At 42.9% G+C, this 18,500-nt stretch overlaps 1 protein-coding gene across 9 annotated transcripts in view; it reads right to left on the bottom strand.

The window, feature by feature from the left end:
- Positions 1-3,366: 3,366 nt before the first annotated feature.
- The window catches only part of LOC112573681 (cAMP-specific 3',5'-cyclic phosphodiesterase 4C-like), a 308,076-nt gene continuing 292,942 nt past the window's right edge, over positions 3,367-18,500 (bottom strand). For all 9 annotated transcript variants that reach the window (XM_025254256.1, XM_025254261.1, XM_025254257.1 and 6 more), the window contains 7 exons: positions 13,079-13,272; positions 12,228-12,326; positions 11,570-11,734; positions 9,218-9,317; positions 8,416-8,693; positions 8,059-8,241; positions 3,367-7,824 (listed from right to left, as the gene is read on the bottom strand). In XM_025254256.1, coding sequence (XP_025110041.1) covers positions 7,450-7,824; positions 8,059-8,241; positions 8,416-8,693; positions 9,218-9,317; positions 11,570-11,734; positions 12,228-12,326; positions 13,079-13,272 — 1,394 coding nt within the window. In that variant the 3' untranslated portion in view covers positions 3,367-7,449. The remainder of the gene's footprint in view (positions 7,825-8,058; positions 8,242-8,415; positions 8,694-9,217; positions 9,318-11,569; positions 11,735-12,227; positions 12,327-13,078; positions 13,273-18,500) is intronic.

Below are 18,500 nucleotides of genomic sequence, written 5' to 3'. Positions count from 1 at the left end.
ATACACTGCTTGATTGTTGCAAGTAGAGGTTCATTGTCCTATGAGTGTGGCAACCATGCTTTGTATGAAGTCATTGGTTTTATATTCTCTGTAGAGATCCCAAGTAGTCTCCTCAGGCACTTTTTCTGGAATGCCTGGATTCTCCTCTGTATCAATCAAGCATAGGCAATAGGGGGCATCTTTGATGTAGGCCTATTGTTGTGCAAAACGAAAATACAGATTATAAATCAACAGCTCAACAGCATAGTCCCAAAGAAGGCACCCCTAAGTATGCATACTGTTATGTGAAAAAAAAAATAGATTATTAGTCAACAACTCCAAAGTTTAGATGTTCTTCTGTGATAATAGTGTTTGCAATAGAGTAAACATTTACAATTTGTTTTTTCAATGTTTGTGTTAATACTTATTACTGCATTTAAAAATGTGTGCACTACATTTCTCTGTTTCTTTTTCTCTTGTCAAAACACTCACACACTTTCTTGCTCACTTTTTCTTTATGTTTGTATTCTAAATAGCTAGGTAACTCATGCAGTTTATTATTTCTTTTTAAATTTTTGTTCTACTCCCAATCCGGAATCTCGAGTGTATCTGGTGTATAATATTTGAAGATTTACACAAATTATGAGAAGTACACATGGTTGACAAGTAAATTATTTTAGCAGTGATTACTTTCAGGTTATTTTTAAATTTTACATTGAATTTTTCGAACAAATGCAATGTTCTTTGTTGATATGCTGTGTAACTGTAGAAGCAGAGGGTGAATAGTGCTTCATGTATTGTTAATTCTGATCCTCATACAAATCTTCAACATCAAACGAATTTTTAAAGTTGAACACTTTTTTCTGTTTTGAAATTTGTGTTTACACATTTCTGATCTGTGATATTGGTATTTTATCAAAGTAGGTTCTTTGTTCATTATATTTATTATGTGGAGGATAAAGTCTGCACACCATTTCTGCATATTTCCATTACTTACTGCTTCTTGCAGTTTAAAATTTTGCAGGGTTTTAACGAGCTTTTTTTTGCTTAACATTTGAATGTGCATCTTCTAATCCTTTTTAAAGCACACTGCTAAATAATTTTGCAACTTTTTGTGTATGAAATTTTAAGAATATTGGTTTTTTTTTATATTGAATTATTTTATTGCTGCTCTCTCATTCTATTTGATTTGTGCAGAACAGTGCTGTATATTATATGCATTGAATGTTGCATTGCTATTGAGGCAGTGCTTTTTCACAGATTTTTTGATTTAAGGCTAACCTGAGTCAAACATAAATCTGAGTTCAAAGTTAACAGGTTGATGTTTACTAGTTTCTATTGCAGTTAGTCTTTGGGAATGCTGTTTTAAGGAAGGTGATTTGAATGTTTTGAAAAGCAGGTAAGAATGTTGATAGTCAAGACTCATGTCTCCTCAGTGAAGTTGCTTGCTCCAGTTTCGGGAGCCTGCATCTTGTAATGAACTTTGAAAATAACATTTTATTTGAGTAGCCTTAATATGTTGTATTTTTCTCCTTTGTTTTGCTATCATCTCCAAATAATCTATAGTGTGGTATTTTTGTGCAGTTTTACAGAACAGGTTTTTCATTCTTGAAATGAAACCTTGCTGCATGGAACCATGGCAGTAGGAAACACTTTTTGTTTTCTGAAATCTGAATCATTTTTGTCCTCTTACATTAGTTTTGTCCTAAAAGTTATGTTGCTGATTGTTCATTTATTATTTACAGTAACATTACTTTTATCAAAATAATATCTAGTCTTGTACATTGAAATGGTTGTGAAAAGTCTTGAATATATTTACTCAGCGTTTAAAAGCATTATATATTCCTTGACCACAAAGATGTGAAAGAGAATCCTTTCAGTTTTGTATTAATTTTTGTGATGATTTTATAGACTTGTTAATAGTCTTTGTATTTCTGCTGACTGTATTTGGAAATATGCAGACTGCATTTTGTCAGTAAAGAATGTGATGTGTACTCAGAATCTCATGAATTTTAACGTTACTGATAATGCTGATATTTTCCACCTCAAATTTCCATTGACAAAGTGTAATTAGTATGAGCCATTCAGTGATGGTAACTGTATAGGTTAGCAGTTAGCTTTCGTAGATAAGACCTTCCAATCCTTAGATAGGATTAAGGTACATTCATTTTTCTGATTGCTTTAAATGTTGACCTTGTCTTTAGTTGTTCTGGCAGACTGGAGGCATATTTCTGTGTAATTGAAGCTAAGAAAGCCAAAGAAACAACAGACTTTCATCATCTGATTCAAAATGTACTAACCCTAATCCTTGATTGCCATTTTGTTTTCTTTGAAGGGAGTACCTTTCTTTAAAAGGCAAAACTATCACCATTAGGCAAGACTGGTTCAACCAGGAGGAGGTGAGGGTATTTTTCATGCCAGTGCATGTCGCTAGTGGATTTGGGTTTTGCTCTGTGGCGACTTCAAGAATTCTGTTTCTCAATGACGGACAGAACTGAACAGTATCTTGTGAGATAAGGTGATAGGACACCACAACGACCAGTTCACAGGCTGATAACTCTGCACAACAGAACCATCACTGCATAACTCTGAAAACAGACCTGAGAATGGCAGCAGTCAGCCAGCACCAGTGTAATCTGCCAGCCTAGAGCCAAGTGGTAGAGACATCTTTATCACTGGATAAGGCAGCAGTAGGACAGAGTGCTCTGATGAAGGAATAAGGGTCCACTTTCATGGCAGAGTCTGTCTTCATCTCATTTGTAGCGCTGACTGGCATTTGGTACAGAAATGTGTTTGTGCCGCCATTCCAGCTTTACACAGGTCAGGGGTCAAAGCTCCATGGTGCAACATGACATTGCCACTCCTCATCTGGCTTCAGTTGATCAGGTCTGGAATATTCTGAAACTTTGTGTAGAGGCTAACAGGTAGCAAACATCAGCAGCGAACCATTCTTCAAGTTACTCTGGTGATATGTGTTCAGTTTACAGGAGGAGTGGCAGCCACACATTTTTGATTGTGTCAAAGTGCACTGACAGTTCCTTTGTTTTTTTTTATTTTGGGGTTGGGTTGCTTGATTCCTGAATCTTAGAATTGATTTACAGATAAAATTCTTCTCACACTTTACAATGAAATGATGAAATTCAAATAAGTTACAACATGAACAGTCATATCTGTTGCAGTAAGTTTCTGTGAAATATTTTCTATCAGGATCTGGCCTTTAACATTTTGTGAGTAGTGTAACTGATGGCCAGTGCTAAAAGCATAATGTGTAGAATGAGAGTTTGATGTGATTGCAGTTTGTCTTCAATGCGCAATCTGAATGCTCAGGACAACACCCTAAGCTCTTGTACCAGTGTTCAAACACGTTTTTATAACAACAAAACACAATTTGAGCTCAATAGTTTATTAATATCAGCTGGTTCTGCAAGCCAGGAACCACAGGTAGGACCCAAAGAGCAATATCACATGATAAAAACTTGCAAAATGACTAGCTCTTTGGCTGGGGTGTGTACATTGCAGCCTCTAAGCATCGACAGTCAACCTGATGAGTGGAAACAGTGTTAATGTCTACCTTTAGCTGTCCAATGTTCAATAACAGTACACAACTGTCGTATAGCTCCCTCTATCAACATGCACACACCTATGTTGTACACCTTACTGACATCATCATTTTCAGTGCAAGTCATTCTTACAGCGTACACTACTAGATTATATCAACAAATTTACTTTGTCAAAATCAGAGAACTGCAACAAAACGGGCATCTGCTCAGAACTTGTCAACCTGCATGATCAGTGTGAACATAAAACTCTTGGAGAGGACTCAAATACTGAAGCATAAGAAAGGAAAAAAAGTTGGTGCCAAACATTTTCATAAGAGAACTTTGGTATGCTGTAGATTATTAAAAAATTTCTTCCTTAAAAGTGCTCATTATAATAAATGATGTAATTTATTCTCTCTCAAAGAAAATCTTCGCATAGAGGTATGGAAAGACTGTAAGAGACATTTATCTGCTGCATGCATGTTTGTTCATCTAGGCTGCATAGCTCTTATACTGTCTACTATTGACAGTTATCATGACTGCAAATAAAACACAGCTATTGAAACTCCCACAGAAGTGTAAAATAATTTCATAAAGTCTTTCCATAGTTTGAGCGTAAAATCACTGTGACAAGGTACGTTACACAACCTCAGTTTTTATCTCATTTCCTCCTGTGACAGATATGTTTGAACCGTTCACATGTAAGCATCAATCCTAAGGTGCCTGACTAAACAATGGACACAGGTCAGCAACACAGCAAAACTGTCTTCTAGCAACACAGACTTCACTTATTTGCATACTACCAGTCGCTACATTAGGTAAAGGATGTAAAGAATTCTGCAAATGCTGCTGCAAAGGGTTTTTCAAGACAGGTTAGTGAGGTGGCTGGTTGTTGGCTTAGAAAGGACAAAAAAGAAAATGTACACTTGCAGCAATACAAAACACTTCTGAATTCGGTCCACCTGTATAAGTAGTCATCATTATGCTCAAGAAGGCAGACGGAACCAATGTCGGGCAGGTCATGTAAGTGGGCGGGGTCAAATGTTGAGCAAGGGGATTGGGAGGGGAGAGAAACACACTTACACCAAATGGATCATCCACAAACAACACACTGAGGATCCCGCCAAAGCTGCTGGAGGGTTTTTTTTCAAAAGGTTTCTTCTACAGGCATGGAGTGGTGCTAGTCTGCAACCTATGCGACCACTCTAGTCATCAGATCACTGAAAGGCTAGCTACTATTTCATCATCATCAACATCACAACAAAATTGCACCCAAAGGAAAGATCTCCAGCTATGAGATATCCCACGGGTGAGATGGGTTTAGCATGGCTATAACTGAGCAGAAACTGATTAATTAACGCACAGAAAACCAACATCCAATCAAGACAGTGAATGATCTGCTACAAGCAGTTTAGACTGCTTACAACAGTGTTACCTAAAGTTGCAGAGAGAATCCCCCCTTTAAAAAAAATAAATGAACCAAAGTAAAGGCTTTCCATCATGGTTTAAAAAAAAAAAGAAACAAAAAAACCACAAACCAACCAACCAAACAACCCCAGCAATGCGTAGACCCAAATGTGAGGAGAGCAGAGAAACCACAGTGATAGACACTCATTGGCTACAGGAAGTTTTCTCACAACACACACATATTTGTTATATCTGAGCTCTCAATAATGGAATACTGTGTTTCTGAAGGAGGTACCAAGCAAACCTGGTAATGAAGATGCAACTGAGCTGCTACTGTGCTAGTCTACTGGCACTTCAGCTCAGCTGATTGTACACCAAAAAACGAGAAAATATGCCTCCATCCGGATCCATTGTACAGGCTCACTTGACACTCAAATATCACAGCAGACAATAAAAATAAATAAATTTCTTAAAACATTTATAAATCCAGTAGGACACAAACATATCCATGCACATTCATGCAGGCGCACATGTGCGCATGCACGCGTCCACACACACATACAAACTCTGGACATTCTCCAGGGCATGGTACTTTCAGTGACACCAATCAACGACGTGTTAGTAAAATTTAAAAAGTTAAATCTATTTGCATTTTAAAACAATGCACCAGTCACTCTCTTTTGCTTGCTTGTTCTTGCTCTCTCTCACATACGTTGTCCTATCGGTGAACAGCACACGACTCTAAAAGTTTAACAGCATCAGACATCAGTAAGCAAACTAGGCTATACTTCAAAATCTTGGCTTTTTTATGCAGTTATGTTTGGTTTGAGAATGGTTTTGATATGCTTTGGTGAGGTGAAGTACAGGGTCTCACCTGGTGAGGTCATGGCAACATATGGAGATGAGGCTACTAGGTGCTGTGGTCTGATTTTGTGATAAATAAATTAAATGAGAAAGCCATGGAAGGGGAGATGATTGCCGGCTAGAGTAATGGGAAAAAAGAATGAGAACTACTCTGGCCCTGCACTAGCATGGACAGTTAAAAGAATTAAAAACAGAAGTATCACAGGTCGCAAAGCTGACCCAGTCATTGGGCCAGCTACCGAAACTCGTACAAACGTAAGATAATTTACGCTACAAATTAGCAATATACACAATTAATCCAGCCAAGCAGTCATCTGAACTTGTTTGTCACTGTACAACCATTAAGTCCTTGCATGGCTACTTGTACTTGTTAAGGTTTGCACTTTGCGCATGAAAAGAAAGCACTTTCCGCTGATGCTTTGTCCTCTGAAGACTATGATTTCAGACCAAGCTTGTGGGCATGTAGCCCAAATAAAGGTTCTACTAACAGCAATGAAATAGAAACAAACTTAAACAAGGAACATCCATATACACATGGAAGAATGTGAAATGACTGTCCTTGCTTCCCAATTTGTTTCATCAGTCTTAATATGCTCTGCACTGTTAGGTTTGAGAATTACTAACACAATGTTGGATGAAGCCTCCATTTCTGGCGCTGAGTGCACCTAGAGATGGCCTACAGTTTCTTTTGTCGAATGTCCTGCAAGAAATAGCAATGCTAGCATCATGCTGATTTGTGGACCAACTTGCAAAGACCAGAGATTGGTGAGATCTCAAGAAAACAAAACAAAAAATGCAATGGGTTGTGTCACTTAGCATATGGGTGATTCATCCCTGGTCACCCAAACCCACACAGAAGAGGGGGCTGCATGGTGTTTGGGACAGGATGGAAGCCAGCTGTCGTCCATGGCATGTTTGTGCCACCTAGCCAGAGTTCTCTAACTGGAGTTACTCCACCTAGCCAGAGTTCTCTAACTGGAGTCACTCCACCTACCCTGTTGCACAAGGTCTATAAAGCAGCAGCTTTTACTGCTTGCTTTGCCACCAGTCTGCGATCAGACTTTACAAATTATTTTAACTTCGTTGAGCTTCTGTACTGTCTATTGTCCCTGAGAAGGTCACCTGGGTGCAAATAGGTCTACTGTGTTGAGCCTGTGTGTTAAGGTTAAACATAGGGCTTGCAAAAGAAAGCTTGCAACTTCTCAAGGTGCACAGAGTACCAACCTTCAGCTGCCAGGTAGCTGGAGTTGGCTCACTACACCAGAAAAAAAAAAAAGTCTGCCTGATCAGCAAACTGTAAACGTCTACTGGGTGTCACAAATGTGGTTAATACAATGAAGAACAGTCACACCAGTACCATGAGTCCCTCTTTGTGCACAAGGGAGAGACAATGTCAAGGATAACTACGCAGAGCCAACAGGCTGCATCCTGTAGCCACAGCTCACCACTGCAGCAATTTGCCCTTGCCTGCCCGTCCTATGCAGTCACCTGCTAGCTCGCCTTCCTTGGTGCCTGCACTGCCCTGTCTGCCTGCACACTTGAGCCTTGATTTCTCCAACAAGCCAGGCTGGGCAGTGACTCACAGTTTGCTCGCCACCGCCTTTCGATTCTGAGTTTCTCTCAACCTGCAGCAACAGCAGGCAGTCAGGGCAGTTGGCAGTCATTTCTTCTCCATCATGCGCCTGCTGGTGGTGGAAGAGGTGGTGGTGGTGGAGTTGCCGGTGCTGCTGCTGTCGCCACTGCCAGCCCTGACCTGAATGACCGAATGCTCGCTTCCCGAGCTATGTCGATCACTTCCCTCCCCTTCACCTTCCTCTTCTTCAATGTCAAACTGAAAGCGATTGGAGGTATGTTCTGTCTCCTTCTCATCAGCAGCAGTGTTTGAACAGAAAGATGATGATGGGGAGATAGGAATCATTGAATGGTACCAGTCACGATTGTCTTCAAGTGTGTCCAAGATTTCTGCTGCATCTGGGTACACTAGGTCTGCCCATGTCTCCCACAGCGGATGTACAATGTAGTCAATGAATCCCACCTGCACAACACAGAAGGACATTAATGAAAAATCCTATGATATAACCAAGATGAATATATAAACTTTGCATTAATTCTCACAACAACAAGATTCATCTTTTATATGGAAAACAAATGTAATGTCCTGTTTTGTTCCATCAACATGTAAAAACAATATGTTTAACCTACTTTAACTCTTTAAAACTCCAAATGATGGAATGCATAAAGGAAGTGGCTATTTCTGTCCGTGACTGACCTGTGACTTTTCAACAGTGGCAGTGTGTCGGTCACACATTGGGGAGATGTCTAGCCCTTGCTGTCGCTCCAGATCACCTTGGTGGAAGAACTCCTCCATCAGCCGATCAACCCAGCTACGATAGATTTCCAGTGGTTTTGTGGGATTACTGAGATCTGCACAATGCACCATGTTCTGCAGCACCTGTTGGAGAAGACGAAAAGGCCAAATTAATCGTGCCCAAGAAAAGACAAATTCCACGAAATAACACTATGATGCAGTCAGTGACAGTGTTCCTCATGAAATAAAATAAGCCTCCAGTTCATCTCCATTCAGCCACATTCATATAGGACAGTGTCAAAGTCAGCTCCAGCTCACCTGTATGCGGTCAGTGTAGTTGTCCAGCAGCAAGACACCAGAGCCGGCCACCTTCTTGGTCTCCACCATGGTTTTGAGGTCGGCCAAGAGGCTCATGTGTTTGGACATGTCTGTGGCCAGCACCATGTCAATGACCATCTTTCTCAATGACTGCCGTTGTTTCTTTGAGAGGTTGATGAAGATGTCACAGTTGTCCTCCTGCAGCAACTTGAAAGCCACAGCCAGGTGGTGGTTCTCAAGAACGCTCTCATCATTGTACATGAGGGCCAGCTCTGAGCCTGAATGAAGGGGAAAAAAACCCAGGAGGTGAAGTTTTCCATTTTACAAAGGCAACTAAAATGAACAACAAAAAGACCCTACACATTTACAGTCCAAATAACTTTTTATGATCGTGCCTGATGGGGCTTGTGTGTATTCATTGTATGCTGTTTAGTTTTGCAAATGCTTTAAAAGCATTCTGCTTAAGCTCAGAAAACAAACTCTTATGGCTTCTTTTATTATCATCCAGAAGTTAAGCTCTTTTAACAGAACAGCAGGCCACTGAAATATCCGTTAGTTCACAAAGAGGGAGACAAGGCTGGCAAGAACCCCTTTCAGGTTATTGTATTCTCTTGTGATGACAAGACAATTTTATCTTTATAGGTTGTGTCATTTAGCATGTGGGTGGCCCATCTCATCTGCATACGAGGTCAACATATTCTTATGTTCAGTGGTGATCTGCATAAGACTACAGAATTATATCTGCAACATACAAACTGAGCTGCTGGGCAGTTTGCAACTTCAGTCAAGAATATGCACTCACTTGAATTGATCAGGTACTGGTTGGTCAGGCCAGGGTGATCAACATCATGGATAGCACAGGCAAAGATTGCTGCTAATGTTTCCAGACTAGTGAACACATTCTGCAAAGCAAAACATTCAAACGCATTAGCACAATTTTGACAGTTTATTTTTAATCACATAAACTAGAATTTAATTTGTGTAGTGTTCTTACAGAAAAAGGCATTGAAAGCCACTTAAACAACATCTTATTTATCTATATGCTTGGTTTGAACATTAAGCCTTGTGCTTTCCAGATATGTCCTAAAGTTCTAATGCATTACTGCAGTTGGAATCCTGATATTTTATTTTTGTTTTCAACTTGCAATTGATCTTGCCCTGGTTGTATATCCCCCCCTCCCCATGCACACAATGTGCATGCATGCAATCACATACCAGTATGAGCCCACAGGTGTAACAATCGAACATCTACGCTCTCAGCAGCTACCTGCCGATTTTTCTCTCATGATGTGACAGGTTTTATTTTAAATAAGAGAAAGCCCCATCACAAAGAAAACCCTTCTCAATGCCCTTGTCTCTGAGCAGCGCTGTGGCTGGCTCGAGATGGAAACAAAGGGCCTTGTCTTGGCGACGCTGGAGTGCGCGCGACCAAACATGCAAATCGCTCTCAAACACACCAGACTGACGCGCGCTGACATATCGACCTTTGTACTTCGACACTATCCAACCGTGCCTCTGCTGCTAAGCGTGGTCGTCCTTTCTGCCCCGGAGAGAGGCGAGGATGTGGGCTACAAAAAAGATGGATGCGGGGAGGGAAGTGGGTGTAGGGGGATGTTCTTATTAAGGCGTCGGGAATTTAATCCAGCGCCATCAGTGTCTAATTACAATCGCATTTGGGTTGGTGGCGGGAGAGGAGCCGAGAGAGGGTGGGGAGCTAAAGCTCGTGACGAAACGGACGGGCATGGATTGGAGATAAATCCGTGCAAACTGACTTTGTCGTCGATTATAGCACGTGCCAGATAGCCGCAGCGCCAGGTGTGATCAAATCACTTGCAGGTACTCAGATAAAAATATTCGACCTTGGTGGGAAACTTTTTTTTAAAGTCATCATGGAAGTATATATACACAAGAGGTATAAACCAGCTTTGGAAACACCATTCTAGCTGGGAGATCAGAGTAACAAAAATATTCATCTAAGCTCAGACTCGGATGAATACATTAGTAAAGGTCACCCATAGCACAAGAACAACAGCACGGCTTTCAATCGCTTCTGTCCATATATTCTGTGCAATTAAAGAGACCCGACAGGTGGTCATAAGATCATACTGGCCCTGCTTGAGGGGGAAGGAAGAATGGCGAGAAAGGACCATCAGAGGCTTAGAAACTAGAACAAAGCTCAAAGGAAACAACTACGTCAATAACCACAACCACAACAACGACAGCCAGCTGCCGCCCACGTGAGGAAACAATGACGACGACCACCAATTTACCTTTCCAGCGTCTCACAAACAGGCGTTTTCCCCAAAATCTTCCCTCCCATTCCATGCCCTCCACCCAATAAGTTACTTGCTCAGTGCAAGGTCACCGAAGACCTCGCACGACTGCTGTGCTCGTCGGCACGTACGCCAACCGGAAAGTGGATGCCAGAGCAGCGACAACAATGTGAAATACGGCCACAGCCTCCACCGCAGTTATCGCCAGGTCACGTGTTAATCTCGCGCCCCTTGACCACGCATGCGCTGTTTTAATCCCCTCGTCGAGCAGCCCACCTCATGCACTCCCACGCGGCCTTCTCGCAGGCATATAGGTAACCACCTTCTCTTGCGATATGCTAGGGCGGTTCTCCTCCCTTACACCATCCCAGGAACCTGGGTGGACGCCACCAGACTCCCCCCCCCTCTACCCACCACACCACCCAATGACTGAATGCACGACAGGCGGCGGGGCAGATAAAGAGTTTCTCTTCTTGCTGGCTTCAGATGCCGAGGCACTTGCCGACATTCACGTCCACCACAGAGGCTGACGTCAACACTTGCATTTTTCTTCAGATAAATCCTTTTCCCCACCAGACCCCATCTAATCATATTTATTATTTCCGTGCCAGCAATACTCATGTAGGCCTCCTTGTTTCGCTTCATTAAAGTCTGTCTTGGTGAAACTTCTTTTTGACGCACGTCTTGGTTAGCTACTTCCGGCGTACGGCCTCGGCACGTAGTGGTTCACTTAGATTACCTGCCAAGTGTCTGCAGCTTGAAAGTGATACAAAACCGAAAAATTGCTCGCACTTGTCAGCTCTAGTCTATATATAAGCTAGAACGGACCAAGGTTTGGTTAAAGGGTGAGGGGCAGGAGAGAGAGAGAGGCATCCACTGACCTCAAGAGCAGTTGCTGACAGAAGAACATGAGTGGACTGTGTGACGTCGGCAGCATGGATTGCGTTGTGGTAAGGTGTGTCTCGATGGTAGTGGTCTTCCAGGTGCATAAGGTAGGTGACGAGCGTCGAGGGCGGGATCTTGAAGTTCTTCACCAACTCGCGTTCCTGGACAAAACATGGCGACACGTGCTAATAGAGATTATTAACACACACACACGAGCAGAAGTACATCTGCAGACTGTGTAACTCGTGCCTTTACATACAGTTTAAGGGTTTAAAAAAAAAAAAACAATGCTCGAACCCACCGACAAAAATAAGAATGGTCTCAATGCGACAGGGGAATTTTCAAAAATGAAAATGCATTAAAAGTGAGTTGTTTACCCTTTGTGGTAAAATGAAATTCTGCAGTTTCTACGAAATGCATGAAAGCAGTTGTCCTGTAACAGTTTCACTGAGCCAGACAACAGCGTTATGGTGCAATGCTTAAAAAAACAAACAAGTTTGTCAATGTCATAAGCGGCAGGAGCAACAGATGTTCAGGATTGAACACGTGTATGCAAGGGCATCCTACTTAAAGGACAGCGAGGACGAGGAGGGTTTGCTAGTGCAGATATGTGTCCACCACGGTTCTTTAAGACTACTTGACTTTGTGACTCACCTGTAATATTGTATATGTCACACAGGTGAGCGGACGGTTGTTGGAATATTCTGCAATCTTGAACAAATCTACACCCCACTTGTCCAAGTTGCTCAGATACTGTAACACAAAAAACGAAAATGTGTGAAAGACAAGACCGCCCTTTATTTTAAAAAAAGTTGTGCTCGAAAGCGGGTATCTCAAGTTTTTCTTGGTAATTGGACAACAACAACAACAACAACAACAACAACAACAACAACAACAACAACAACAACAACAACAGTAGTCACACTCGCAGCAGCATCAACAAAAACAACATCTGACACTATCATTTAAGTAACTTTCTTTGTTCGTATTACTTCAGCATCTCCTTTGTTTGTAATATCCATGCCAGTACTCGTACAAAGACTACAAAAGTATTCGGCATCGATTAGTCATTATCTGTCATCCTTATAAAAAACTCGATCGATAATGTTAATGGAACCTCTTTCTTTTAAAGTAGCAAGAGGAACAAGAAAAGAAAAATAAACAAGCCTAGAACCACTTCCTGTGAATCTCTTTTGTCTCTTTAACCGTAATATGCCTCACAGTCTACATTTACACAAAGACGACAAACGAGTTACATCGATCAGTTGTAAAGCCCTCCATCCCCGTGACAAGCTCTGGTCGTTGTTGATTACAACTCTATCCCTACCTCCTCCCTTCTATAGTTCTTTCTTCAATTCCAAAGTTTTTTTTTAAATTGATCCTTTTTTTTTAATATGCTATGAGCAAATGCTTTGTTTGCACCTCCTCCCGTCACCACTCAACCACCCCATTACGATGCGCAAAGCGCCGTAACTCGTGTTTACTGTGCAGGCGCGGTGACGTACCTTGCCCAGCTCCTCCATGTGCGGCGTCTCCACACCATACTTGGGCACGATGCCGGTGAAGCTGTTGGTGTGCTTCAGCTTGCGCACGCCGGAGATCTCGGACATTGGACGGTTCTTCTCCGGCACGCTGCGCTCTCTGATGGGCTCCGCATGCTCGACCTTGACCGTGGGCAGGTCCAGCTCCTGCTGCTTGTCTGTAACAGCAAAGATGTAGTGGGGCTCGTTAGCGAGGGCTGTACACCAGGGGCGAGATGGCTGCAATTTGCGGATAAATTACCCTACAAGTCTCTTGCTAGTCTACAATTTATGTCTTAAAGCTGTTCCCCAAGAAAAGTGAGGTCTCTAACACCTCACTCCCCAACAACCTGAAAAGTTTAGGGGACTACCTTTACCTTTACCTACAAGCTACGGCCCTACGGACTTAATGGCAGGGCATGTCAGAGCTTAAAGGACATCAGGATTAATGAGCATAATTCCGGTTGGTCGTGGACAATGTTTACTACCATCGGGAGTTGCCACACCAACTGCTTGACATAAGACTTATCAGGACGTACAGATTGTGCAGGTTAAGCCGTCAAGATCTACCCTGGTCCTAACCTCTGACCTTCACTTTACTGGCCATATCACCCTTGACCTACAGGAACAGAATATTACCACGACAAGGAAAATGGTTGATCGACTGAACTGCAGATCCCACCTCTCGAGAAAATGATCCAAATTCTCAAAACAAAGAAGAAGAGTCTGGAGAAGAACATCGTATCTCATTACTTTATGTGGCCTTGGCTAGAGACTGTCTTTTACCTGGAGTGAACTCAGCTCATCGACACACGCACCGGTGGCAACGTTTGTGAGAGTTTTCCCACACTTCTGGAAATAGAATCCAGCAGGTCAGGCTATCGACTTACAAAATTAACGCCCACAAAATTCCCCGCCGCGGCTGTGGATGTCGTCGCCAACGCGGAAGACTTTCTACACTACCTTCGTGGAACGACAACAGAGACGAGGTCATGAGCGAGGGTCAGGATGCTCTGAATTACATAATAGTCTACATACACCACATACAAAGGACATTTTAGGCCTGGTACTAAGCAGTCGCTGACGTCACGTCGCCCGGGGTAACTGATCCCACAAGGCTCGATCGCTGAATCATTAAAGTTTTCTTCGAATTTAAAATTATAACAGGAAGAGAAATAGAACCTTGTGAATGCGAAACACTGATAGCAATAGCACCGACGAAAAAATATTTTAAATCTTCTTCTTGCGATTAGTGAAGGCAATGAGTAATACTTGGCGGACTTATATTGAATCGCAGCTTTTCTTGGTGTTGATACACCAAGAAACAGTAAACACTAGTTATCATACAAGGAGACACCTTCGGAGTCCATAATGCAAGAAACAAACAAACAAACAAAAAAAAAAAAAAAGGTCTACAACACTTATTCCGATTTACAGATCCTCAAAAAGGAAAGGGATTCCAGATGTGCGGTTTTTTAAATTTTTACCTGATCGTGAAACTCAAAGGGCGGTATTTTACAGGTACTTCACCCTCCCCACCCCTCACTCGCGCGCGTGGGCACTGTGACGCACAGATTCATTAATCGAGAACGGAGGACACGCCACTTGTCCGTTATCACTGTCAGGTGTCTCGTTATTAGGCCAACTACAGAGACAGACGGAAGTTTGAAGAGAACAGGAGAGGGGGGAATGGAGGCGAGCAAGAGATTGCATGGCATGCTTATGCAAGCGCAACGCCGGTCCTTCCAAAAAAAAAAAAAAGTCTGAATTTTAAGCATAGCCGCGGATGCTCATCTGAACCTCTGTCGTCGGAACGGCGCGTCCCAGCGGTGGTTCAACTTGGTGTTTAATGAGTCATGCATTCATTAACATCCCTAATCACGACCCCTCAAGGGGCCGCAGACGCCTCGAGATGCCCGGCTTCTCCATCACCCTCAAAGCGCGCGACACTCTGTCAAATCTCTTGCACTACCCCCTTTCTCGGCCCTCCTCCAAGCCTAACCCCTCCCGCTGGTCGCTTCCCCACCTCCTCAATTTTTTTGTAAACGACCGATGGAGAGGGAGGAAGGAGAAGAAAGGATGTAGGGCGAGTTCAAAGGGCATGTGATGACTGTAAGTGTACAACATGGAACATGCTGAACTCACAACATTGACCGAGGAATCCCTCCATTCAGTCAGCAAGCATCCTCTAGTACTTTACATCGAAACTCTGGAGGTGTGGCTAAACAAGTGCGAGATAAATCCTTATACACTTGTATACAAGGAGTGCACTTGTACAGGATGAGCTTACCTGAGGAGTTTAAAAAAATTTTAGAGGGAGGAGAAAGATGAGGTGGGCCAGGAGTGAGGGAAAATACCGGTAACAAATGTCTGACCTCATACACGGAAAGACGGAGCAGGCCAATCGCTTTACCGGAGCTGGTAAGAAAGCTGAAGTTGTGTTCCACCTGACAGGCGCCGGAAGGTGGAGGTGAGGAGGGTCGGACTGAGAGCACGGGGGAGGGGGAGGTAGGTGCAAGGCGGTTGGTAAAATAAAGGAAGAGAAAGTAAAGCAGTTGTCAGGCTGTTATAAATGACCTGTCACTTGATGGATCGTCGGTTTTTGCTGAGCGCCACTCAACCGACACCAATGTTGTCAGAAAGCGAGGGCTCCTTGTCAAGAGCAGCCTCTGTGTCAATGTTGCCAGCCTGACTCAGCCATGCGGAAGAAAGCAGGATCAGGGGGAAAAAAAAACATTGCACAAAATATCGCGAAATATCTTCACATGCTGATATTGCCTGGAAAATGGCGATTTCGCAGGTGTGCACTATAAATACAACCTACAAACATGTCATGGAACTATAAGCCTTGACATGGTCTTTACTAGGAATTGCCTCGAAAATCAAAAGCAGCCTCAAGGAAGTTTGACTCAATGGAAGAATAAGGAAAAACAAATCATGACATAGTTTCTGTTGTGCATGTATACAACCTGCATATGAATACATCTTTCTAATATTTCTCAGAAATTGTTGCTAAGTCTATCAGACTAGAATGCCCAAACACGTAAAGCCACTGACCACCATAAGATCGAAAACCACTCACCGGGTTTACCCAGATATTAATATCATCACGACATCAAGTCATCTGCACTCGTATCAAGACTAAAGCATGTTCTAACATAACAAGTACGATATACTATATCGGTCTTCGTGCACCACCCGAAACCAACCGACAGGTTCGCGATAACAAAGATGCATAATTAATAATTGCTGCAGCTGCAGCGCTGGTTGGCGACTTGCAAGATGACCACTGGGAAGCCGTCCCTTTCTGGAAGGAAACTCTGTGAGATTAATAGCAGGACTGATTTGTGGAAGTGAAGCTGACAGCGCTTCCTTCTGCTAGCGGGGATGACAAGAAAGACGAGCAGGCTCTGTCCCGACCATCTCCTAATTAGGCCGGCGAGGGTCAGACCTCCTGCCCTCGGCGATCTGCGCGCGACAGACTTTCTGCGGCGGAGGTTGACACGACGCTGGAGGCCCGCAGTCGCGTGCGACGCTGAGGTCGTCGATAACGTAGGCGAGGCCTGCATACCGACGATCTCCACTTTCTTCCATCCTGTCTCCTTTCCCACCCCTAATCAAAACATTCCCCTTCCACCCACCCCGACGGCGCGTGCAGCATTGCTTCCAGTATGGTGGAAGGGTGGGTTCTAATCCTGCCGATGTTTCCCTCGTTCTCTTTTTCCCTTCCCAGCCCAGGCCTCGATATGCCGGCAGCTTCTTCATCATCGACCGAAAATTTCCGCGACCGGATCAACAGGTCAATAGGCCAAGCTTCATTCGCTGACTGCGAGAAATGGATGATGACTCTTCCTTTCCTGTGCTGCGGCTTGTTAGGTCAGGATGACATAGCAGTTAAATGAAAAAAAAAAAAAAAGGACGATGAAGTTCGGGTGATACATGTAGTTGGACAGTACAAAGAAAGTTGTAAAAGTCTTCTGCAGGGATGGAGAGACAGAAAGTGAAGAATTGCACTCTCTCCCAGACCTTGCAGTACAGTTTTTAACCACTTTCAGCATGAGCACTACTCACTGGTCTACATTCGTCCTCAAAAACCGACTTCAAAAACAAGGGTGTCGTTCCTGCACTGCCGCCACTAAGCTACTACTTGCGTACCCGGACCTGATCGTGCCGTCGACCCGAGAATGATACACATTCCACCAAGTTGTTTTCATAATCACGAGTTATCCCATGGGAGTCTTCAAAGAAAATTCAAACCGACACTCTCCTGCCAGAGAAGCCGTGAACAGAGAGGCTGCAGCTGATTAGTATTTTAGGAATGCCGGCTAGAGAAGACTGCCAAAGGAATAATGATGGACTGGGAAGTAAGTATTCCATAAATTCCACCCGGCTGGTGGGCATTCTGAAGGATTCCACCCTTTAGGCTTCGTGCCAAAGAAAACCCTGCCTGATGCACACATTTCGAGAAAGAAAAGCACGCGCGTGTCAGCTAACTATCGCTGTGGCGCGTGCCATCCTATTGGTGATGACGTAGACACCGCCTGTCCTCACCTTCAGGATGAAGTCACTAGGGCGACACGAAGCGGACTCTCCGTTTCACCAAAAACTCGATGACGCAAGTGTAACCCATTTCTGATCGGTTTCCGAGGTCAGACGAGTGCTGAATGACCCCTGACATGAACCCGATACACACTACTCACAGCCACAGCAAATTTTCCCTATTCCTGGGAAAGACGGGTGGCACAGTTAAAGCGAAAGTGTATGTGTCAGCTTATGAGAAACTGGGTAGATGGCGAGAAGGACGTATGAACTTGCTCTAACACTGTTTTCTCTGTATGTGAGAAAGAAAGAGTGCGCATGGATGGGTTTTACAAAAAAGAAAGAAGGAAGAATGTTAAAAACATCAATAGATAAACATACCAGCCAAAAAAACAACAACAAAAAAAAACAAAACAAAAAAACAAACAAAAAAACAAACAAAAAAAAAACCCAAAAAAAAACAAAACAAAAAAACAACAAAAAACAAAAAAAAAAACCCAAAACAACCAACCAAAAACAAAAACAAAACAAAACAACAACAAGAAGAAGAAGAAACAAAACAAACACAAAAAACGTATAAATGAAAAAAAAACAAAAGAAACCCCAAAAACAAATAAAAAGAAACAATTAAATATTAGGATGTGTGTCGTGCATGAAAAGCAGAAAATAAAAAAAGGAAAGAAAGATAAAATGAAAAACGAAAACAAAGTAGAATGAAATAAAGAAAGATGCTATGAAGAGATGGCGGGTAATGTGAAGGCTGACCGCAGGCTGTGAGCTCAAGACTTACAGGCGAGGTCAGTGGCGGTGGTGACGGCGAGCAGAATGGTCTCTGTCTTGATGGCAGTCAGCATGATGTCCAGCTGTT

Source organism: Pomacea canaliculata, linkage group LG10 (assembly GCF_003073045.1).
Source record: "Pomacea canaliculata isolate SZHN2017 linkage group LG10, ASM307304v1, whole genome shotgun sequence".
NCBI classification, from domain to species: Eukaryota; Metazoa; Mollusca; class Gastropoda; order Architaenioglossa; family Ampullariidae; genus Pomacea; species Pomacea canaliculata.
This window is presented reverse-complemented; position numbering and strand designations above follow the sequence as displayed.